Source organism: Trachemys scripta, chromosome 3 (genome assembly GCF_013100865.1).
Source record: "Trachemys scripta elegans isolate TJP31775 chromosome 3, CAS_Tse_1.0, whole genome shotgun sequence".
In the NCBI taxonomy this organism is placed as follows: Eukaryota; Metazoa; Chordata; order Testudines; family Emydidae; genus Trachemys; species Trachemys scripta.
Window position 1 is genome coordinate 54,458,608 of NC_048300.1, and position 24,742 is coordinate 54,483,349.

Genomic DNA, 24,742 nt, shown 5'->3' on the forward strand with positions numbered 1-24,742 from the left:
TAAGCTTTCGTGGACTACAGCCCACTTCTTCGGATGCATATAGAATGGAACATATAATGCATATCTATATGCATCCGAAGAAGTGGGCTGTAGTCCACGAAAGCTTATGCTCTAATAAATTTGTTAGTCTCTAAGGTGCCACAAGTACTCCTGTTCTTCTTTTTACACACAAAAAGGAAAGACAAGTGCTCCCACCATACGCTGGGAAAGAATGAATAGAGTGGCTCAGCAAAGTGCAGCACTAAGAACCATGTGATATGCCCCTCAAAAGTCTTTGTGCACCACGCAAGTGAGTGCGACACCAATGTGGATACAAGTCATTACAGCCTAGCATGAGTGAGAGTTGCTAAGACAAAAGAAGTCACCCAAGTAAAAATCACTCAAGTAACTCTGCAGTGAGGATGCACCCAAAGCACTTTACACACTGGAATGACGTTAGAACAGCTGTTCTGAAAATGGAATTTTCATCCCAGGGGAAATGTTGATAAGTCAAAGAACATTTTGCACTTCTAAACAAGAAGTTTTGTTCCAAAGATCATTTTTGAAGTGACATTTTGAAATGACTTGGTTCATGTTGACTCCTCCTACTGAAAACTGAAACAAACAAACAAACAAACCACAAATTGACATTTTCCAATGGGAAATTTCAATATCAACAAAACCACATTTTACACCAGCAACGTTTTTTTCCTGTAAAATGTTCATCCCGCCCTCGCCTCACAGTGAGACCTGGGAGCAGACCCTGCTAGTACCTGATCCCCAGTTCTTCTAAACACCAGTCCACACTCCCTCCAGCACTGCGTAAGCCCCATGAGGATGCCATTTGCAGCTTTGCCTTCCTGCTGACAGGAGGCTGATGCTGGCTAAGTAACTGCTGGGGTGTGGGTAAAGCAAGTGGGAGCATGACAAGCGGCCACTGAATTTCTCTGCACCTCTCCTCTCCACCCTGTAATAACTGTAATTAGGGTGGACCTCTTCCAAAGCATTGCTGAGTGCTGAATGCTCCCTCCCAGGGAATGTGACATCAGCACTGCCCTGATTCTCAGCCATGTGCAAGCTTCAGAGGGTGCAACTTCCTGCTTCCTTCTCTACTGCTGCTGACTAGGGATGTTCTGTTGTATTTACATTAACCAGCCTAGAGGAAAACATGCTTAAAACTGGTATTTTGCCTGGTTTAGTCACGCAAGTTGTGCAGTAGTTACACAGCAGGAAATGGGGCTGGGTGCACATGGGGAACCAGGCCTGCTGAGGTCTAGTTTCTGCTCTGCCACTGACTCACTGCGTAATCTTGGGCAAGTCACTTCACCTCTCTGCGCTTACATTTCATCACTGGGAAAATGAATGTAGCAATTCTAACTCAGAGGGGTGTTGAGATGCATAATTACAATCATTAGCATTTGCAAAGTGCTTTGGGATCCTCAGACAAAGGCCTTATAGAAAAGCTGAGTATGTCATTGTTGAGCATAAACAAGCGGCAGCTCTGGGAATGCGACTTGGCTACATGTTCTAATTAGCAGACTGTTGTATTTATGTACTTTGCAAGACAGATGATTGGCAGCTATACAGAGAAGGCAGCTTAAGCTGGGGAATAGGTGAACAGGTTGTTCAAGTGGTGCAGCAAGAGCAGCAGAAACCGTTCAGCCCATGCCATAGGGAAAGTGTGAGGAGACACGCGCTCCTTGTATGTGAGAGAGAGAGAGACAGATAGCCATGGTTCGTAGCTAAGGCTCAGATTCTGTCACGGACAGGTCACGGGCAATAAAGAAAAATTCACAGAAGCCCCTGACCTGCCTGTGATTTCTACTAAAAATATGCATGACAGAATGGGGAGCTGCAGGCTCCGCACATCACCCGGGGGGACTGGCTTAGAGGTGCAGGGCCCCCCCACTGCCCGCGGTAGCTCCAAGCTCGGGGTTCTGAGCTCTGGGGAGCCCTGGCTGCCCGCAGAGGCTCTGAGCTCCGGAGTGCCCATGGTGGCACCGAGCTCCGTGCTGCCCATGGAGGCTCTGTGCTCTGGGGCACCCACGGAGGCTCCAAGCCCCAGGGTACCTTGGCTGCCTGCGGCGGCTCCGAGCTCCAGGCACCCTTGTCTCTGCCCTGGCTGGGAGCTGCCTGCAGGGCAACCCTGCCACCTCTAAGGCTGGGAGCTCGGACCCCTGCAGTTCCCAGCTGCCAGGGGCAGTGGGGTCCCTGCAGCTTCCAGGCACTGGGGGCTCAAGTCACGAAGGTCTCTGCCTTCCATGACAAAAATCGTAGCCTATTCATAGCACTCATGTGTGCGTGTGAAAGTGAGATGGTTCCTAGGTTTTTAAGCCTTTGGCCCAATCATGCTAATCATGTGCCTTCCACCTGGAAGGACAAAACAGCTGCGCTCCTGGGAACAGGAGGGAGGAGGTAAAATCAGTTTTATGTATTTGGTAACATTTTGGGTAGGATTAAGGAGACCATGTGCAGGGCCAACCTTGAGCGTTCTAGGTCTTCAAGCTACCATAGGACCCTCAAACAAGTGGGGTCTCTTATCTCCATGTGGGAGGGAGTCTGGTGGCAGTCTCTCCCTCTCCTGCAGCAGGTTGGGAGGCAAAAAGAGTGCTGAATCATGAATTGCTGCAGTATTTGCACTGGCCTACTACACCTCCAAGTGCACAGCCCCAAATGGACACTTGCCTCATTTGCATTGGAGTTGGCCAGGGCCATGTAATCATCTAGGTGTGTCCATATCGAATTCAGCGGCTCAGTGTGTGAGCATTTCTTCCTCTAGTGGCTGGCTCCAGCAAAGAGAAAGCCAGCTCATTATTCACATCTAATAGTTACTCTTTTTGCTCAAGTGTTAGGGGTGGGTTTGATCTTTGCTGATGGCCGATTGCCCTCTTGCTCGTTCCCGATTTTTCCCTCTCACCTTGTTTTAGGGTCTTCATCGTTCCTCTTTGTGGATTCAGGGGGAACTAGGAATAAAATTCTGCTGATTTAAAATCCCCCTGAAGTTTCAAGTAGATAGGTTTTTTTTCTTTGCTTCTTATCTTGCACTGTGGTGTCTTTTGTCTGTGAGATGTTAAACAGCTGCCACATTCCAGGGCCAAGGTAGCTACGTTTCAATGATGGATGATCGTTTCAGCAGCCCCTATGTATAGTTTGTGCATCAGTGTATTTTTAACATTTATAAAGTGCTGTGAGATCCTCAAATAAAGCACTAGAGAAACAAGAGAGCCTTATCTGTCTGGGGCACAGTGGGAACAGAACCCACATCTCTTGACTGACCATACTGCCTTACAAGTATTGGGTAAATTGCATCCCATCAGCCTTACTAGGCCAAGGTGGAGCTAGGATGTTTTCTTGTAGGGGATGGGTATTATTCCTTGGTTTTTTAGGGACAGACATGTCTGATGTCTTTTCAGGCCTCCAGCCACTAGGGGGTGGGATTGTTACCAACTAATAAACACATGAGCAGATCACAGGCTCTATCCGATAGATGGCAGTGGTGAACTTTACACATGTACTGGAATATTATAACTGTTGTTAAGGGCCCTTGATTAAAAGACTATTCATATACAGTTCAAAGAACCAACAAGTGGCTGACCTTCATAGAGAGCCTTTAACTTTACAAATCTACTCCTGAAATCTACATAAGTACTCAAGACTTGAAGCTAGTTATTATTGTACCATGAGTGACAGAATCATATAGATTATAGAAATGGAATAGATGTATTAGGGTACTTACTCTATCCCCTAGCCAGTACAGCATTGTTTTCTTTTCCCTTTAAGAATGTACACTTGTGCTTTGTTCAGTCCAGTTATAAAATCACCCAAGTCATGGAATTCCTTGCTAGAGGATGTTGTGAAGGCCAGGACTATAACAGGATTCAAAAAAGAACTAGGTAAGTTCATAGAGCATAGGTCCATCAATGGCTATTAGCCAGCATAGGCAGGGATGGGGTGTCCCTAGCCTCTGATTGCCAAAAGCTGGGAATGGGCAACAGGGGATGGATCACTTGATGATAACCTGTTCTGTTCATTTCCTCTGGGGCACCTGGCATTGGCTGCTTTCAGAATGGACCTTTGGTCTGACCAAGTATGGCCATTCCTATGTTCTTATGGACTTTCCACCTCTTTCCTTGGGAAATAGTTCCTCTGACTGCCATTGGGAAATGGAGAAGTTTTTGCTTGGTCCCAAATAAATTTATTAATCTCTAAGGTGCCACAAGGACTCCTCATTGTTTTTGCTGATACAGACTAACATGGCTACCCCTCTGAAACCTGTCTTCTAAAGAGGTTAAGGTTAATAATCTCTTCCTCTTCCCCCTCCCACTCCACACTGCCCCCCAAGCATTTTAAGATTGTCAGTATATTTTATTTTTCAAAGTGTGTCAGATGCCTAGTGAATCAAGATATCCATTACACTGACGAAAGATGGCATGACATCTGGTACCCATGAAAATTAAGCGGTGGTGAAGGCTTAGTTGCTGACATTGCTGTGTACCTTCCTTTCACATGCAGGGCTGCCACATTCCAGCCTCATCTTTTGCAGCCCTTTGAAGCTCCTCTCAGTTCCCTGGATCATCAAAATTCATACTTGCGACAGGAGTGGTTTTTAATGTGGGATGGTACTTGTACCTTTACAACCTTGTCCCAAGAAGTCACTACTTCTCTTAGGTAACCTACAAATCACCTTCTGGAAAGGGTTTCAGCCAGGCTCAGCTTCTGCTAAAACCCAAAACTCTCTATGGCTTCCATGAGCGTAGGCAGGAACAGACTCAACACAGGAAAGGCTGAAAATGAGCAACTGCTGAAAATGTGCTATCCTACAAAGGCTTTTAAATCCTGGTTACACAGCTGTGAAAATCTACGTATCATCCATGTCTGAATGCTGTAATTCCCAAGCCCCCCATCTCCAGAGCAGTCCTGTTTCACTTCAGGCCTCTGGCCAAACTTTTCCCCAAAAGTCGCACAAAACCCTCTCAGATTTCCCAGTCTACAACAATGTGCTTCTCACAACCTTTTATCCATTTCACATAGGCCGTGTATCAGCCATTAGAAGGTGGTAACTTTTAGTCACTATCTACACGGATCCAGCAATCTGGAAGTGAGGGGGCCACATTCACTACCAATTCCCGGTGCCAACCAACCCCCTTATAAATGTAGCTATTTTAAATCTTCTCCCTTCCTTTGTGTTTTGCCCAAATTAAATGACCACCTACTTTGGACTCTGGGCCAAATTTATCCCTAGTGTTACTCCATTGAACCATTTGATCATATATAGCAACCACTTCTATTCTATGTCTCCAATGCATTGATGCTTTATGCTTTGAAGCTGCATAAATGATTTTCAAAGAAGAGGAAATTCCTAGCAAGGAGACTCTCAAACACACAAATTTTATTCACAATAACGAGCTTTGAGAGCAGACTAAAAGAAGGGGTTAGTGGAGCTGTGATTCTGGAAACCTGATTATCCCAGCGTGTTTTATGTCCTATCTACATCCCTGCAAAGATCACAGAGATGAGATGGGGAAATCAGGGCATCTATGTGTGTTTGGAAAAGTATCTTTTGGGTGAATGATGAACAGATTGAGTGTCCAAGGCTGCACAGCTTTTGTGCTGGGAACCATTCCCGTTACACCGCATCCTCAGTATTCATGAGTCCTAGAATGGAAACAATACACACCTGGCAAAAACACAGCAAATTAAAGTTTGGCTTCAATAAAATTAGAATTTCTTAATTAAAATGGATAACACAGGAAATTACAGGGATGTCAGAAAACAAGGTCCCAGACAGTCTGTCTGAGTCATCTCCCTTATGTCAGAAAAGTACAAGACAATGAAACAGGTGATCTCTGTAATGTCCAGCGAAGATCCCGTCCATGTTCCTGATCTGAATTTCTGGACAACTTCAATAAAGAACAGACTGCAAAGATTCCGTGTTGGGGTTTACGCATGCTGAAACAGGCCCTTTGAGAAAGGTTTAGTCAGTTCTATTTAGACTTTTAGCCAGGCTGAAATGATTGATAAAGCTTCTTTTTTCTTAACACCGACTCTTATTGTATTAACACAGGGTTCTCCCTTGACTCCAACCAAAGACGTTGCTGATTTCCTTTTTGAATTTATTACCCTATTGGGGGGAATGGTTAACAGTCCATAACAATGATGCCCAACCATTATATTCAACCCAGTGTCCCTCACAAAACAGGTTGGGGGCATGCACTTCATAAGGTTACAGCATACATGAATAGTTTTCTCACTCCATGCAGGGAACTGGCATCCCGAACAATTTCAATCATACAGAGAATTAGTGCATCTCGAAGGAGGAAGACTTCATACATTAAGAAATGTTTGTTTCCTTCCTACGCATGGCCAATGTGCAGCAGACACTGCCAGGTAAAGCAAACATAGTACTGTCCTCTGTCATCATGGTGACTGGGTGGAGAATCATTGGCCAATACCTGTGCCTCCATTTTTAAATGGGCAAGTTTGATTAGTTTTAAAAAAGTTAGATATCAAAAGCTGCTTTTCTCCTGCTCTCCCCATCACCCCAGTTCCAGTGGAGGCAGATGTAAATTCTTCATATGCATCTGGTTTATAGAGCTGTTAAATTCACTTCTGTTGCTTTGTCTCTCTCATGGTGGTGTTTCTTGTATCTTCTTGACATCAAAACTCCAATGAGTACAGAACCCACCAGGACTCCAGCTATTGCTGCCAAAATCACAGCCCAGTAAGGTACCGATGGGTCACCTGCCCCCACTACTGGAGCTGTATTTTGCAATCCACTGTTTCTGGATGTGAAAAGAAATGGATTCTCCTACAGAGGAAGGAGAGAGGATTTTACTGGCCACAAAACACTTCTGAGCAGCAGTCAGTCTATATGTCACCCATCCCCTATTGAGACGGGACAGTCCTTATTTCTTTAGCAATAAATATTGACCATTTCTCCATTCTGTTTCTTACGAAAGCTCCCCCCCCCACAAGTGTTCCTTTTTATACATTTCAGATCACTGCAGCTTTGGCATTGCTTCTGAGCCCATTTATTGTAGATAACCAAATGCAAAAAATAAAGCTGGTTGAAACGAGAGGTTCTCATTGGGGCAATGATGCATTTTTTCACTAAATCCCAATGAGCAGACCTTCCTGAAAACCTGTTTTTGTCACAAAACCAGAGATTTTTTTAGGGCCATTTCAAACCCACAAAAGATTGCAATCTTTAATATGCTTGAATAACATTGCTGGCAAGAAGGAAAGGGAAAACAAAAGAGGCCCCATGGGTGAGGATATAGTGTGGTGTTTACTTACTGAGGTTGGACACTTGAGTTTGGATCTGTCATGGACGAAGTTATTGTAGCTCTGCTTTTGACCAACTGGCTCCAGCTGAGGGAGAGAAGAGGGTTAGCAAACCTAAAAGTGATGTTTTCCTCCAAAACTCTCCTGATTTGGGTGGGTTACACAGTTCTATCAAATCACACACTCCTTTGCACCTGCAAGAGGTTCTGGAATATGATGGGTCACAAGACAGTTTTTCTACCATTTTTCAAGTCCGGGACCAAAAGAATTAACTGCTGTCCTATCTGTGGCAGATGTTAGTTACCTCATTTAATGCAGTACTGGAAGGTGCTTAGATACCAAGGGGATAGTAGTTGCATAGAACAGAATAGATCAGGGATAGGCAATCTTTCAGAAGTGGTGTGCCGAGTCTTCATTTAATACATGTTAATGTATTACATGTTAATACATGTTAATGCTTTTAGAAGGTCTCTCTCTCTAAGTCTATATTATATAACTAAACTATTGTTGTATGTAAAGTAAACAATGCTTTCAAAATGTTTAAGAAGCTTCCTTTAAAATTAAATTAAAATGCTGATCTTACGCCGCCAGCCTGCTCAGCCCACTTCCAGCCTGGGGTTCTGTTCACCTAGGCCTGCAGCGGGCTGAGTGGGGTGACTCGAGGTCAGGGCAGAGGGCTGGGGGGTGTGTGGGGAGGTGGCAGGGAGGAGGGGTGGGGGGATGTGGAGGTGCAGGGCAGAAGGCTGGGTGTTGGGGGCAGGTGCAGGGCAGAGGGCTTGGGGGTGTGTGGGGGGTGCAGGGCAGAGGGCTGGGGTGCTCGGCTCATGGGGGTGCCCTGAGCGGCTCATGGCAGGGGGCTGGGAGGGATATGCCTTGTTCCACCCCCTTCCCCCAGGCTCCGTCCCTACCTCTCTCTGCCTGCTCTACGGAGCAGTGAGCACGCTGCCGCTCGGCTCGGCTCCCGCTCCCGCTCCCCCTCGCAAGGGCCGTCTGCGGCAGGGAGGGGCCGGAATGCACCATGGTGGGGGAAGAAATTGGGGGGGGGGGAAACGTGGCTGCCGCAGGACCAAGCTTCTGCCTCCTGCCCCCGCAGGAGAGAGCGGTGGGCGGGGGGGCTGAGTGGGGCGGGGGCCGGGACCCCACTCCCACCGCTCTCCCCTGCAGGGGCAGGAGGCAGAAGCTTGGTCCTGTGGCAGCCAAGCTTCCCCCTCCCCCATTTCTTCCCACAGCGTGGCGCTTTCCGGCCCCTTCGCCTCCTCCTCTCAGTGGGCAGCAGCGTGCCACGCAAAATCGGCTCGCGTGCCGTAGGTTGCCGACCCCTGGAATAGATCAATCTCTGCAGTCCTTACGCAGACAAGAAATTCACTGGGAATTTTGTCTAAGTAATGACTGCAGGCTTTGGTCCATGAAGAGAGGCAGAACTTTCTCTTGCAGCAGTTTTTGGAGAGAATAAAAATCAGTGAAGAGTGTACTGCTCCCTTAAACCATCTAGTACTGCATCTACTGACCTCAAGTGATGAGGGGCGGGTGGGGAAGGGAAGAAAGTGCCAATTGCATGATAGAGAGGCATAGTATCATTATAGTCCCAGAGCTGAGACCGGGAAAGGGACTCCAATAATAAGATTCACATATGTTAATACTGGGAGTGCTTCCTGGCTCTATGGTCTTGTGAAAAAGTAAAAGTAGAAACTGAAGCAATATGAGAGGTGAGCCAAGGAACATGTGAGGTGCAGGAGATGGTTCCTCATGTGTTAATAATAACAGCGGAGGAGAAAGCTACATGGAAAAAAACCCTGCAGAGATGATGTGAAGGGAACCAATGAATTCAAAGACTTGCTGACTGTCATGGAATTCTGCTGCTGGGTGAAGGCCAGCATCACACAAGAGTCTAAACCCTCTGGCTTGCCTACTGGTGCATGCTCTGGAGTGAGCATAGGTTATTTTTGCTGTGCCTTAGGGGAGGGCAGTAAGCATCCCGAGGGGAGTTCCCTGCCACCTACATGATGTATGTTCTGTCTGTGGTCCCCTGGATATCTGTACCCCTGGTACTCCTTGTGCCAGGGTGAGAAGGAATCTGGCATGGAGTCAAGAACAAGGGCTGATCACATGTGGAAATCCATATCCCACTTGTAACTCAGTGTGAAATGGGAACTCCAGCCTGCTAACTTAGGGCCTGATTGCACCCCCAAGGCCCAGCCTATGTTAAAGGTGTGCTCTGGGTGGGAGAGGCACAATTTCCACTGAGTTCCTCAGCATGCAGGGAGAGTGCACATGCTGAACTAACCCCCTGGATAGTAGTCTGCTCTCTGCCATTCCACTGGCCATCTCAGTGTGCTGGTGGAGGTGAGGTGAGCTAGGTTGTAGACCTGATAGATCAATGATTGGCAATGGCATACTAAATCCTACATTAGTGAGACACAGCCAAATCAGTACCGTTAGGAGTGAAAAGTTAGCTATTGTCTCACCTCTTACATATAGTATATTAACGTTGCTATGTTTTGCAAATAGAAAAAAAGGACAGATAATAAAGTGGTAGATTGGGGAAAATGTCTGGATTATGTACTTGTTTTTGCTTGTTTGGGCCCTTCTTTAGCTGGAGAAAGACACCAATGTCAGGAAGCAGAATGATTTCCCTGTGGGACTTGATCTAGTGCACTGCCACAGCCAGCAACTTCAGCCACTTGGACAAAAAACTATGTTGTGTCTTCCAAAAACTATTCCAAGGGCATCATAATATTTGATTAGTCCAGTCTTGTTGTACACTGTGGGATGGCAGCTACATTTGGGACCAATTGCTTGCTTTATTATGTACTGCCTGAACCTGTTTGTGCAAGATTTGTCACATGGTGATAAAATCAATTAGAACACACTATCTATGGCGCAATATTATCTGCTAAACTATAACCCATCAAAGTTTTAATAGTACACAGAGCTGGAAAGAGTAAGTTATTGAACTATGTGGATTAAAGCCCAGCTAGCATGCAATGTAAGAAAAGGAGTTAATGTGTAAGGTGTAATAGATTACAATGAGATCTGTCTGTCTGCTTCTTATATAGCCCTCATCCCCTGTAGGTCTTTTCCATAAGGGTTATTACCCTTGTCCCCCTTCCTTCTTGACCTTTTATCAGCTGTCAGCCAGCCCTTCTAAGATGTTACTCTCTATGAGTAAGAGGCAGGGGCAGGAGAAAGGCAACAGCTGCTTATTGTTGTTTCAACATCAATACCATGTTTTCCATTTCTAAAGTAGTTCCAGAGTTTGCTTTTTTAGCAAAATGGAAACACTGACGAGAGCATAGTCTGTTTGTGTTCTCATAAACTAGTACTCAACTATTTTTAAACCCAACCCAGACCTACATTTTCCCCCGCCCCCCAAGTCTTCAGTTGATTGGTTTAGTTTAGTTTTTCATTATCCCATAATCCTCTGGGGCTGGAGACTACAGGGGTTGAGTTTTATTTACGCAAGCCAATTATATAACAAACATGTTCACAGTAACTAAGAGCCTGATTTATAAATCAAAATGCAGCCACCTACTATTCACACAGGATTTGTCCATAGGATTAATAATACCAGCTCCCCAGCTGATGTAAACCAGTTTAGCTCCATTGACTTCAATGGAGGCCATATAAGTACATAAGATAGATAGGTTTTTGAATGGCTCAAAAGGGGCCTTACCCACAGATTTGTAAAACAAATTTCCAAATGAAAGGCTACATTCTGCCCTCACTGACACACCCAAAGTATCTGTGTATCCATTTGAAGACTCACCAAAGCTATTTCCACTAAATAGTTTCCTTTCGTTGGCAGTGGACAAGCCAAGGTTGAATTGAACTAACCTGTCAGCCCTAGCACTGACCTCGCCATAACAGATTTGAGGTATTTTGTTTAATCAGGAGAGAGAATAAAAAGAAAAATATACAACCCCCTCCAAAATGGTTACAAATGTCCCAAAGCTGTATAAGTCTGGGGATGGGCACTGGGAAATAGTCCTTGGACTATGGCTCCTACATCTTCCTGCAAAGGAGGAGCAGTCCCCTGTACTGGGACTATGTTTAGCCCTTGCACAGAGCAGGAAAGAAGAACACAAGGGATGGGGAGGGCTTCTTGTGCCTGCTCCATCCCTGCATACACACACGTGGGGCTAGAGACAATCTCGCCATTTATGTGTACTGAGAAGAACTCTCATTTGGCCAGCAGCATGCGGAGCTCTTTCAGGGAACAAGACAGAGCTGCTGAGCGAAGCAGAACAGAAAAACAAAACACTCTTACAAGAATCACACACAGCCTCTCCATACACAGACACGCACTGGAGTGCAGGGATGAGGGGTTACAAGAATAACCACTAATGTTAAACAACAAAGGGCTAGATCTTCAGCTGGCATAAATCAACAAAGCTGTGTTGATATCAGGGGAACTGATTCACAGTAGCTGAGGATCTAGCCCCCAGATCAGTTTTTTAAAGGAATAAGACCTCGTTTGTCCCCCGTGGAAGGTTTTCTTCCAATTTGTGTAGGAGATGAGTAGCAGTCTTGACAGAATGAGAAACCCTGGTGGTGTGGAGTAAAGGGCAATCATGTCTGGATAATGAATAAGGGGCAGTGAGAACTTATGAATGCCCCTAAAGAGGGCTTTTCCATGTTGCAGCAAACATCCAAACTCAATGTATTACTTTTGATTCTAGAGAAGCCTGCACATTTATTATATAACCCAAGTCTAACTTCATTTTACTGAAAGGGAATGGCCTAGATTCATCCCCGATTTATCCGATCTTCTGCTGGCATAAACCATGTGCAGGACCCCTGCAGGCACAAAGTCTTCTCGGGGGGGGATGTTGTGGTGGCACATAATGTCCACAGCTTTCTTTCCATCCCAGTGCCCCTGGGGAACAGTATCTGAGCATCGTCTCACATGCACCTTCTGGGCTCCTCTGTAAACATATATATATGGATCCATTCTATGACCTCTTACCATATTATTCCAGAGCGCTATGGCCATCTCAGCATGGCCTCTCTCAGTGAAATGAAAGCAATCCATGGAAAAGAAACTCAGGTCTGGCTTCCCATTCTGCAATTCAAAAAAATGTAATAATTCACCCCAGCATCAAAGGATCTTTTCCGCCTCGTAAACGAGACTGCTATTTCAGCCTTATTGGGCTCCTTTCCTCCTGCAGTTGGGGGCAAACACACATCTTGATTCCACCTCCAAGGGCCCATAGTCCACATGATTAGTCCATAGAAAGCAGCACCTACAATTTCAACCAATCAAGAGGCAGTGCTTATTTGCATAATATCCATAGATTTTAAAGCCAGAAGGGCTCATCATGATAACTGACCCCAGTGGTTCCTCAGACTTTTGAGACCCAGCATATCACACCTAAAAGCCAAAAATACTTGGCAAACCAACTTAGTCATTCTAATCGGTGTGGAGATGATGCATTCCTATTCTGATGCTATAAACCAACCTAAGTAGCACCTCATTGCAGCCCATGGATTGTATCGCAAGAACCAAAGATCTAGTCTGACCTCCTGCATAACACAGCCCATGGAATTTCATCCAGTAATTTCTGCATCAACCCAAGAGCTTGTGGTTGAATTATCTAAGTATCGAGGATCTCATAGGGGCACCAATCACTGCAGTATCGACCCAAATCTTGAATCTTATTCAGGTTCGAAAGATTGTGATTATTTATTGTTCTTTGTTGAATTCTTGAAGCTCGGCTTCAGTTTCTTAAACCTTTCAGGCAAATTTAGGGCTGCTTTTCAAGTGAAAACCCAAGACTGTGGGTCGATACAGTTGAAGCACAAAGGTTTTGTGGGGCAAGCTTGCCCTACTACTACCAACATGGTAGCTAGTCTTTAGTCTCCAGATGTCAATATCGCACCTTTCAGTAGAACCTAAGTTCACTTCTTAAAATGTGCTGGAGTTCTGTGGAGATAAGGCAAAAGGGTAGATACTAGGCAAAACTGGTTGGTTTGGGCTAAGTTTCACGTTGAGTTTTTGCATTCCTAACTACCACTGCATGCAAGATGCAAGGGTTAAAGAATGGGAGGAGAGCTGTTTATTGCTTTTTTAGAGAGATTTCAATCAGTGCATTCCCAGCTCACATATTTCCTGAAGTCATTTGATATCTCCAGGAGATTCACAAGCAATACACTCTTTCTTACTTTCATTGTTTCATTATTATTTTTTTGCAGTGCCCATAATATGCTAGAGTCTGTGCAAACATAAAAGACATGGTCCCTGTCCCACAGATGTTACAGTCCAAAATAAATCTTGATGTTGGCATCAAAAATGGTAGGTAATAAAACAGGACTCACGCTGTCTAGTGGGATGATGGTATTTCGGAAAAACGGCTGCACCACAACAGTAAAATCCTCACGCTGTGCATAGCGACCGCTGTTAGCCATCAGCATGCTTTTGATCTGTGTGGGATTGCAAGATGAAAAACAAAAAGGTCATTACAAGATTTATCTCACTCATCAAACAAGGGTTATAAAATATGAGTCTTTCACCTCTCTAGATCATTAGTATAAATCCAGCCTAGATAGCACAGAAGGGTACAGAAAATGGCAAAGAAAACTATTGAACATGTGGAGGGACTGCCATAGAAGGAGAATGTGACTAGATTAAATGCACATACACAAATGATTCTAAAGTGGATAAAAAGAAATGTTATACATATTAATAAACACAATGCATAAATTAACTTGTGCAACTTAGTGCTATATGACATCAGTCAGGTCTAAAGCTTAGGATTCTAAAAAAGGATTAGGGCCAAAATTTTCAAAAGTGACTAGTGAGTCTGAGTGCCTCAACTGACACATCTTTGAGAGACCTGGTTCTCAGAGGGTCAATACTCAGTATTTTTTTTTTAAATCAGGTCCCATAAAGGTTTCAATTTTGGCACCCAAAAATTGGGGCACCCCAAATTAGTAGTCACTTATGTAAATGTTGGCCATAGATGCTTATATAGAAAGTGAGACTATCCATTATTATGTTAGATAGGCTAATAGTTTATGGTTATAAACCCTGATGCTTCCAGTCACATATCAACTGTACCTTCCCCCACTCCTGAGGTTAGGGAGAATTTTCCCTTATGGGTGGGTTATTTAATAATTGTCCAGTACAAGGATTCATTCACCTTTCTCAGAAGCATCTGATACTGTCCACTCTTGGAGACATGACACTGAACTAGTTGGAGCCTGGGTCTGATCTGCTATGGTAATTCCTATTTTCATAATAATGACCGACAATTCTTCTCATCTAATAGCTATTGGGTGGCCTGTGTGAAATCTGACTAGATCTTAGTTAAGTTAATACTGGACAAATGAACATAACCCAAAATAAACACCACTACATTGGCAATAATTAGCCTTTGTTTGGCAGGCCAAGCGAAAGAGCCAAAGTCCAAATAGGCCATGGTCTTTCCCCACTGAAATACAATGGTAGGGAAGCACGAGGAAACTTGCATCACCACTGCCCAGACAGGAGCTGGATCTTCAGTCTACACATACATCAACATGGGGTCTTTCGCCATCACCAACCACATTTTAAAATATGCTACAGTTCTATGTGGAAGATGAGAAACATGACAAAAAGGGGTGAGCGGGGCGGGGGGGAGGGGGAGGGCAGAGATGAACAATTAAGGAAATAGAATCCATGTGTTACCTGAAAATCTTTGTTAATTATTTTCATTTTTTGTAGTTCAGGGGAGCTTTCCTGTGAGGTTAAGAAACATGGGCAAAGAGTCCTTGAAAGAAAAAAAAAAAACAACCAAAATCAACACCCACCCTAGCCAGTCTGTGTATTCATTAATAACATGGTGTAGTTCCAAGAAGCTCAAGATGGCTTAAGTTATTAAATGCAGAAATTCAATCACCAGACTAGTTTCAAGGTGGATAGAAACCCTCCTCCCCCACAATAAATCACCTGTTTTTCAGAGGCACTGAACACCCACAACTTCCACTTGCAGTCAACAGGAGTTGCAGGTGCTCAATTCTTTTGAAAATCAGATCCAAACTGTTTAACATGACATAGCAGTAGCAGACCACGTGTGTTAGACTTTAAAAATCTACAAATATGTTTTAAAGCAGGATTTCATAGAGTTTAAGGTGAGAAGGGACCATTAGATCATCTAATCTGACCTCCTATATATCACAGGCCAGTAAATTTCACCAAGTTATCTGTTTAACTAAAACACATCTTCCAGAAAAGCATCCAGTCTTGATTTGATGACGTCAAGTGATGGAGACTGTACCACTTACTTGGGGTTTTTTTCCCTGTAGTTAATCACCTTCACTGTTAATTTGTGTCTAATTCTTAACCTGAATCTGTCTGGCTTCAGCTGCCAGCCATTAGTCCTTGTTATGCCTTTCTCCATAAGATTAAAAAGCATCTCAGTACCAGGTATTTTCTCCCCGTGAAGCTACTCATACTTATATGTGTATCAAATATATATCAAGTCACCTCTCAATCTTTTTGGATAAGATTTTGATAAGCTCTTTTTGATTTGAAAGCCAGTTCCTTATTTACTTGCCTGCAAAGAATGGAGTTCGGGGTTTTGCACTACAATTGTTGGTCCTACCAGCAGGGTAAGGAATGAAGCTGAATATGGATTCAGGCATTGGGGATTCCACTGACTGTTGTAGGACCCTGATCTGGAATCGGGGCCAGTGCAAAAGGGCTTTGAAGTTCAGTATTATGAAAATGATTCTGTTTGTGGCATGATGCCCAGCCTCAGTGAGTACTGGGGAGAGAGGTGGTGATGTTTGGCTGATGTTCACTAGAGCGCAGAAGCTTTTTAGCAGTGAGGTAGGTTTCTGTAGGCCTAGACTTACTTTAGCCGTTAGTGTTCCCATGCTGACTAGTTCAGTGATCTTGAGTCAACAAGATAAAGTATTTGTGCTTTGCTGGATTGAGGATCTAGTTTCTGTCAAAATAAAATTTTATATAGGGATGGATCAGAGCCAGAACTCCAGTTTCAAATGTTCCTGGATGTTGATGATGTTCAGATCCAGTTTCATCCTCTGTGGCTTCAGCCCAAAGCTAACTTTATAGTTGAATAAATAGGAATTCGGTAACTGCAATGCTGCCCTCATTTAAGTGTGTGCCATTTTTGTTGAAGTCAATAGGAGGGGGAAGAAATGGACTCAATATCATCATGATGATGTATAGTATCTGTAGTATCATAATTCCCAGGTTCAATAACATCCAACAAGGTAGAGGCTTTTAAGCCCTGTATGGTTGCCTTATTAATACCAGTGATATTGATTATGCCTAAAAAATAGCATCCAGTAGAAATAGATATTTGATTTGCACACTTACGTCCCTGGAACGACACATCCCGAAGTTTCCCTTTCTATCTGACGCAGTCCAGCGATCTCCATGATCTCCACCAGGTTGACAAAGGCTCGAGGGAGCTGCAGGGTTCAAAGAAATCAGGTTTGTTAACGCACAGAGCACAATACAGTTACATAACAAGACAGGGAGGCTACTTGTAGGAAACAGAGAGTACAGGCAGCACTGAGAGGGATTAGCAGCATAGAAGGGCAATGTAGAGGAGGGAGGAAGATGTACAGTGGATATGAATCAACAAACTCACTGCCTGCCACTGCAGCCTAACTCACTGGAGCATTTCTGTTGGTTTACAGTAAATAGAGGCTTGCACACTTTGTTTAGCAGTCAGAATGGTAAGTAGGGCTGTGCTGTGTACTTGGGTTTCACCGCAAAAGTATGTGAATTTGTGATCTGGAGAAGGCAAGGATGTGGGATGGGAGAGAGGAGGGGTGGGGGAGCAAAAATCCTCAGGAAAAAAATATTGGTCTCAGATACAAACCCAAATACAAAGAGAATATTTGTAAGGCTCAGTCTTACAGCTCAGTCTTGACTTGCTGCACAGTTGTCACTCCTGCCCTGTGCCACCACATGGCTTTGCCAGGGCATCTCCAGCCTGACCAGCAACACCACCTCCTGTGCTAATCCTGGGCTATCATTGAGTGAACACAATCAGTTGTGCCAGATTTTTTGATGTGAATAAATCTCTCTTGGGGGCTTGATGGAGAAAACCATTTAAATATAATTTATAAGTTAAGTTGGAGTCAGGCCAGAGAGGAAATGCTCGGTGCACTGACCTGCATTTCCACCCAGGTCCCACACACCTCAGTGCCCTAGGCATAGTAGGATTAAAGCCACCACTCTTCACCTGCCTGGCCAGTGCTGGTGTTGAGGGACAAAGTGGCAAGCCAGATCCTGCTCTCTGTTACATCACTGTAAATCAGGAGTCACTCTGCTGAAGTCCAAGGAATTACACCCATGTAAAAGGAACACAATCTGGCCCTATATATGGTTCATTGATGTTATTAACCCTTTGACTGTGGTATTCAGAATCTGTCTGTGTGACTTGCCAACACGGCATTCTGCATCACTACTAGCAATAGGCATTCCAGTCCAGACCCTCTGACTCCAAAGCATTAAACCCAGGGCAGAGCCAGAAGGGAAAGTTTCTTCCTCGTGTTGATGATGGAGAATGTGGATCGTATCCCATGGTTAGCTGCAGCAACTTGATTCCGGGACTTAGCCAAATGTTTTCTTGGACTAAAAAACCCAGGAATGGTACAGATGGGGCATATGGTCACCTCTTGCTCTTTGTAGCAGAGATCAGGTGCCATTGTGTTACAGTCAGTTCTGATGCTATCTATTAGACACTGCAACATTATGTGTGGGTACACATGTGAGAATATGGGGTTATAGGTGCATACATGGTGGAGTGTGTGGGGATCAGTGTGCAGAGGGCTGTGAATGTATTATATGCTTGTGTATGCATGCCTCGCTTTTAAGTCAAAATATTTTTCAGGGAACATATATACCCACAAACAAACAATTATATATCTTTTTTCAGTACTTGGATGGTCCCCATGACCATAGTAGCTGAGCACATCACAGTCTTTAAAGAATCCTCACAACTTCCCCCTCCACTATGAGGCAGGGCAATGGTTTATCCCCTTTTTACAGATGGGAAACTGAGGCACGAGACTAGATGACTTGCCTGAGTTCACACAGGAAGTCTGGGATGGAGCAGGAAATTGAATCCATCTCTCCCAAGTCCTAGGCTAGTGCCCTAACCACTGACCAGCCTTCCTCTTCTTTTGTCCTCTCATGGTTATTTTCACAATCACAAGGGCTAGAAATGCAATTTAAAAAAAAAAAACCCTAAAAGAATGGTTTAGATTCTGGAGCAAAATGCCAAGGTGAGGAGGATGATTCTGTAGAAAGTCCTGCGATTGCATGATTGCAGCATGCATAGGGCCCATCATTTTATTGTTCAGCTTTGCAGTGTTTGTGTATCTTTTTCTCTCCCTCCCCCCACTGAAATGTGAAAATCAAGAACAGTCAGTTGTTCCTCTGCTTCTGTGCTTTTTCTCTGTAGAGATGCAGGAAGCACTATCTGACATATACAGGGAAGTTTGATTCCTCAAAAAACATCTCCTAAATTCAACTGAGCTACGTACTCCATGATTTGATGAAACATTTTTGCTCAATTCTCGGTTTTTATTTCCCCCCCAGCTCATGCCAGTCACACGTGGAAATGACTCCTGGTAGCAAAAGGAGCCCTATGGTGTAGTTTTCCCCAAAGCAGCAGCCCACCACTTTACTGCCCATTAGCTAGCAAGGTCATTGGACTGTTAGTCAGTGTTAACATTACTACTCTAGCTATCTGGAGAAAGGCCTTGAATGAAACATAATCGCAGATACTCTGTCAGAGGTGAGAAATATCTGAGTGTGATTGCCAAGAATTCAGCCTGCTAGCGTATCTTAAAAGCTTACCTCCTGGTATAGAATATCAAGAGTGTCCTGAAGATGTTTTACATAATTTTCTACTGAATAGGTCTCCTGTATAAAAGGAAAATTAGATCAGTCATTTTTCCAGTGTGCAAGAAACTATGGCTGAAAAAAACCCCAATGGGTCCATTCTATAACCTCTAGTCCCTAGCAAAGCCTGCAAGAGGCTAGATTCTATACTATTGACTAGATGCTCCTTTTTATCTCCAATAGCACAGGCCTGTATTTTTTGAGCAGATAACTACTGAGTTCTGTTCCTATTGTGACACATGTGCAGCTTGTTTGGTAATTGTGGCGTTTCCATGTGACCAATACAATTCCTTAATCCAAATCCAATCTTGTTTTATAACAATTCTTGTCAGCATTCTTTTAAGGTGCATTTTTACTCTGAAGAATGACTGAATAAATCATGTTTAATGTGTTTCACTGACTCCAGACCAAGTTTGCTCCATTTACAAACAGATTTGTTTTCCTAACTGCCAGCTCTGGAAATTAAATCTGGGATCTGAGAATCAAGCTGGGTTCTTTCCTCCAGTACATAATCTCCAGTAATAAATGATTCTGCAAACCAAATTAGGCACTGAGCAATACCTATGCAACCCCACTTTGCATGAGGAGTTGCAAGGGTGTTATTGGGCACATGGTGCTAGATCGGGGTGTGTAAACTATGGCCCCTCCCCTGCTGTCCCCCGTCCCCCGCAGCCTCAGCTCGCTCGCTCACTCTGCCGCCTCCGGTGCAATGCTCTGGACGGTGGGGCTGTGAGCTCCTGGGGCAGCGCAGCTGCAGAGCCCGGCCTGACCCGGTGCTCTGTGCTGTGTGGTGGTGGCGGCAGCATACCAGCCACCAGTGCTCCAGGTGGAGCGGTAAGGGGGCAGGGAGCAGGGGGGGTTGGATAGAAGGCAGGGGAGTTCGGGGTGGTGGTCAGGGGGCAGGGGTGTGGATAGGGGTCGGGGTGGTTGGGGGGGAACAGGGGGTTGAATGGGGGCAGGGGTCCCGGGGGGCAGTCAGGAAGGAGGGGGGGTTGGATGGGATGGCGGGGGACAGGCAGGGGCAGGAGTTCCGGGGGCAGTCAGGGGACAGGGAGAAGGGGTGGTTGGATGGGACAGGGGTCCCAGTGGGGCTGTCAGGAATGAGAGGAGGGGTTGGATGGGGTGGCGGGGGTCCGGGGGCAGTCAGGGGACAGGGAGCAGGGGTGTGTGGATGGGGCAGGGGTCCCAGAGCGGCCGTCAGGGAACAGGGGGGATTGAATGGGGCAGGAGTCTTGGGGAGGGGCAGATAGGAGGTGGGAGCTGGGCCACAACCCCCTCTCCTAACTGGCCCTCCATACAATTTACGAAACCCGATGTGGCCCTCAGGCCCAAAAGTTTCCCCATCCCTGTGCTAGATTGAGGCCTCACTGAAAGTCAATGGAAAGATCAGTTTATATCAGTGGGTGTTGGTTCAGGCCAATAGTTTGTCCTGCAGAACCCTTATTACTGGGGATGATATTTGAGAAGGAAATAACCCAGGTTGACTCTCAGATCATCATGGTAAGGTTTTATGGCTGGTAGTTAGGAAAAGACATTTCTACTTGTAACGTGATCATATTTGCTCTGGTGCAGGGGTGGGCAAACTACGGCTCATGGGCCAGATCCTGCCCGCAAGCCGTTTTAAGCCGGTCCATGCGGCTCTACCCTGCTCCGGCCGGGGCCGCACCACACGGCTCCCAGAAGCCACGGCATGGCCCCACTCCGGCTCCTACGTGCTCCAATGGGAGCAGCAGAGGGGTGCCTGCAGATGGGGCAGCCGCGCCTCCGCATAGGAACCAGAGACGGGACATGCCACTGCTTCCGGGAGCTGTTTTAGGTAAGCACCGCTCGGAGCCTGCATCCCCTGAGCCTCTCCCCATGCCCCAACCACCTGCCCCAGCCCCGATCCTCCTCCTGCTCTCCAAACCCCTTGATCCCAGCCCGCAGCACCCTCCTGCACCCCGCACCCCAAACCTCTCATCCGCAGCCCCACCCCAGTGCCCGCACCCCCAGCTGGAACCTGCATCCCTTCCCACACCCCTGCCCCAGCCTTGATCCCCCTCCTGCCCTGTGAATCCCACAGTCCCAGCCCAGAGCACCCTCCTACACCCCAAACTCCTCATCCCCAGCCCCACCCCAGAGCCCTCACCCCAACCCCAATTTCGTGAGCATTCATGGCCCACCATACAATTTCAATTCCCTGATGTGGCCCTCGGGCCAAAAAGTTTGCCTACCCCCGCTCTGGTGCCATTGTAGGATTGCCAATTTTGATTGGACGTACTCCTGGAGGTTTCATCACATGGCATAATCTTTAATTAAAGATTAATCTTTAATTCCTGGACACTCCAAGACAATCCTGGAGGGTTGGCAACTCTAACTAAGACAGACCAGAAACATGGAATCCCCTTATGGCATTTTTATGGAGTCACTTTCCAGACCACAATGTCTCAGTAAGAATACACACGTGGTCTTTCACATTCGGATTGTTTGGTCTATTTAGATTACAATCTCCTCAAGGCAGGGATTGTCTCTTCTTCTCCTGCATTGTACAGTGCTGGATAGATCTTTAGCTCTTAAATAATGGCTACTACTAATGAAGCCCTGATCTAGAGCTCCAATATCCCACTGGAAAAGCAGCGCACTCATTTCAGATACGGGAGATATTAAATGAACACAAGTTCCTGTGGCTTTTTAGAGGTACAAGGGCTTTGGCTGCCTGACAAAGGGGAAATGAATGGATTGTTAACCTTGTTCATCGGCCAAGCACCCAGAGCTATGTGCCCAGTTTCTAGATACATACCCTGTCCAAGCAGTAATGACACAGGTCATTGCCTCCAATGAAGAGAGTGATCAGTTTCCAGTCCTCCTTGAAGTTAATTTTCTAGTGACACATAAAAAGCATAGAGTGCAATGTTCTAACAGCTCGAAATTGCTTAGGGACGCAGAGGCAACATTTACAAATACAGTTAAATGGGGTATATCAACAGTGTCAAAACAACGAAAATGGGCCTTTCGGAATTAACAATGGGAAAAGTGAAGTCAGGAAACTGTGTGTGTCTCTGAGGGGAAATGTGGCGGGTGGGAGGTGCTAGAATACATCTTGGCTTTTGTTATGAAATTCCCACCAGAAAGGGGAACTGGCAGCTGCCAGGTAGGTTGTCAGGGTAGCTGCTGTACAAAGTTCTGTTTACTGGGAGTCGGAGACCATAGTTCTAAACGGATTTTGGCAGCAGGTGTTGGGATGGGGAGATCTACCAGTTAGTTAGTGCCAAATGCTGGGTGCAGTGTAGCAGTAAGTAGGGGAGGGAGAAAGGATTAGACGATGATGCACTAAAGCTGCTTCAGTGCAGCATGAGTCACTGGGAATCCCTGCCAGCTGAGTGAGTACTATCAGGAATGCTGAAAAGGAGAGAGGCAGGCTCTGGGGGGACAGACATTTGGATTAAAACAGAACAGTCCAGGAGGCTGGTGACTTCACTGGGCTCATAAGGGCAGCTGCTAAATCTACGTCACCACCAGCCAACAATAGGGGCTGCTGAGAGCTGGAACGCAGTGGAAAACATTCTGTAACATGTAGTACAAAGAGAGGAATGGAAAGCATCTATTTTTAGAGCAGAGAGTTTACATAACTAACGGCTGCGAATCTATCCCACAAATAGAAGAAGGGCCTGGGAATCACCAAAGGGCTGAATTCTCATCTCATTTCCACCTCTTTGCCCTCCAGTGGGGTGCCAGGCAGGACAGAGTCCTGCACCCTGTTTTTAAAGGGGTGAATGATTGGACACACACCCTGCTAAATCTGAGAACAATTTAGTCTTTTGCGCAAATGCCAGTTTTTCCACTCAGCTCTTCGCAGAGAGGGAGACAGACTCTCCTTTCCCGCACCCTGACAAAAAATTAATAATGCCGAATAACAGACAGTAATGTTGGCCCAAGGCATCTGTGTGGCTACACAGGGACACATGCTTTGGAGAACCCTGCCTTTTCAATTCTCCGATCCACCATCCAGTAGGAGCCAGGGAGCACTGGGCACTCCCACGGCGATCTCCCTGGACCAACAAGTCTCTCCCCAGCACCCAACATCCCACGTAGGCCCCAACAACACCTTGACGTGGGGAGACCAGGTGTCTCCTGTCTTTCACATGCCCCAGAAAGAGCAGCACTTATGGCTTTGATAAAAGCCAGGGAGCCTTCAATCCCCTTCCCAGCCCCCATTGGACCAGGAACAGCAGGCCACTCTGGAGCAAGCAGCAGGCCACCTCATGCCTCCAGAAAACCTGTGACATCCTTAGGATTCCCCCTCCCCCAACACATTGCACTGTATTGTATCAGTCGGCTGGCCAGGACGATTACTTCAGGTGGCCTGACTTACTGGCCAGGCTACATCCATCCCCTCACCAACAGAGTGTCCCCAGCATCACCAGCCTCCTCGGGGCAGGGACGCCAGGGGTGAGGAGCAGGCCCTCTACACCAGACAGCTGGCTCACTGCCGCTGACTGTTTTAATTCACTGTTTTTTGTCTCCACAGCCTCACCAGGCCATCTGCTTTCATCTTTGCTTCTGCACTTAACCTCTCCTCTCACCTCCCCATTCCAGTCCCCTGGCCACCATTCATACTGGTTTCTCAGTCCCTTCCCTTTTCTCCAGCCAATCTGTGTACCCTCCCGTCTTCCTCGCTCCAAATTTCCAGTGGTTCAGAACCATTATGTTAGGCCATTGCTTACCTCTAACTTTGGGACCTGTACCCATCTCTCTCCTATTCCTTGTTACACTCATTTGTTGCACCTTGCCTTAAATTACATGTTTAGTTCTACAGGGCAGGAACTGCATCTTCCTATGTGGTTGTTCAGCACTGGTGCAATGGGAACCCAGGCCTGATCAGGGCTAATATAGATAATGGAGTAACAATTTCCTGGCTGCCGTGATCCACCCACTGCACTCACACACCTTGGCGCCAGTGAGAAATGCCTTGATCCTTTTTCCAGCTGTGAAACCTGCCTCTCCCCACCACCCAAATATGCTACATGAGTTATAGATGCTATGCACTTACCGAGCTGCCTCTCATGAGCTCCACCAGTTCACGCGCCTGGGTTGACATATTGCTATGGAGACAGGAAAGAAGAGCGCTCAGGTCGTTGTTCTGAAATGACGAGCAGAATGAACACAACTTGGGAAGGCTTCGATTTCTCCTCCTGGCCCCATCTTATGGAACTTCAGGACCACCAGGGCCACGCAGGGAGAGCGATGGCTCACATGTAAGAATAATCATAGGTGGATAATCTGAGCTGCAAGGGCTCCAGCCAGGATGGCTGCCAAGCAGCAGGGCGACTGAGATGAGTTATTTTTCTTGAAGGACTGGCTCAAATGGATTGTGTTGGGAGGAAAATAGTCAATTCCCAAACCTGCTCTTGGAGATGACAAGGTATTTCACAGCCATGCGAGCTTTGCTGGCTAACCTGCAACTCGCTTTCAAGTAAACGTAGTGCTGGTGAAAGGTGCTGGATCGACAGTCCTGGAGACTGAAGTCCTCTGCGTAGCCATAGATTGGGTGCAGCGGCAATATAGGCTGCCTGCACATTTTACCATCAGTGGCTCGGAAAGAGTCGTTCTCAAGGGAAGGAGAGGGGATTTCAG

General features: G+C 46.0%; 1 protein-coding gene across 1 annotated transcript in view; it reads right to left on the reverse strand.

Annotated features, from left to right (window-relative positions):
- Positions 1–5,348: 5,348 nt before the first annotated feature.
- PLB1 (phospholipase B1) overlaps positions 5,349–24,742 on the reverse strand; it is a 67,758-nt gene continuing 48,364 nt past the window's right edge. The window contains exons 30-38 of the mRNA XM_034764773.1: positions 24,159–24,210; positions 21,909–21,989; positions 19,085–19,150; positions 16,586–16,680; positions 14,930–15,011; positions 13,579–13,683; positions 12,230–12,325; positions 7,276–7,350; positions 5,349–6,787 (exon numbers count right to left, since the gene is read on the reverse strand). Of these exons, the coding sequence (XP_034620664.1) occupies positions 6,566–6,787; positions 7,276–7,350; positions 12,230–12,325; positions 13,579–13,683; positions 14,930–15,011; positions 16,586–16,680; positions 19,085–19,150; positions 21,909–21,989; positions 24,159–24,210 (874 nt within the window). The 3' untranslated portion in view covers positions 5,349–6,565. The remainder of the gene's footprint in view (positions 6,788–7,275; positions 7,351–12,229; positions 12,326–13,578; positions 13,684–14,929; positions 15,012–16,585; positions 16,681–19,084; positions 19,151–21,908; positions 21,990–24,158; positions 24,211–24,742) is intronic.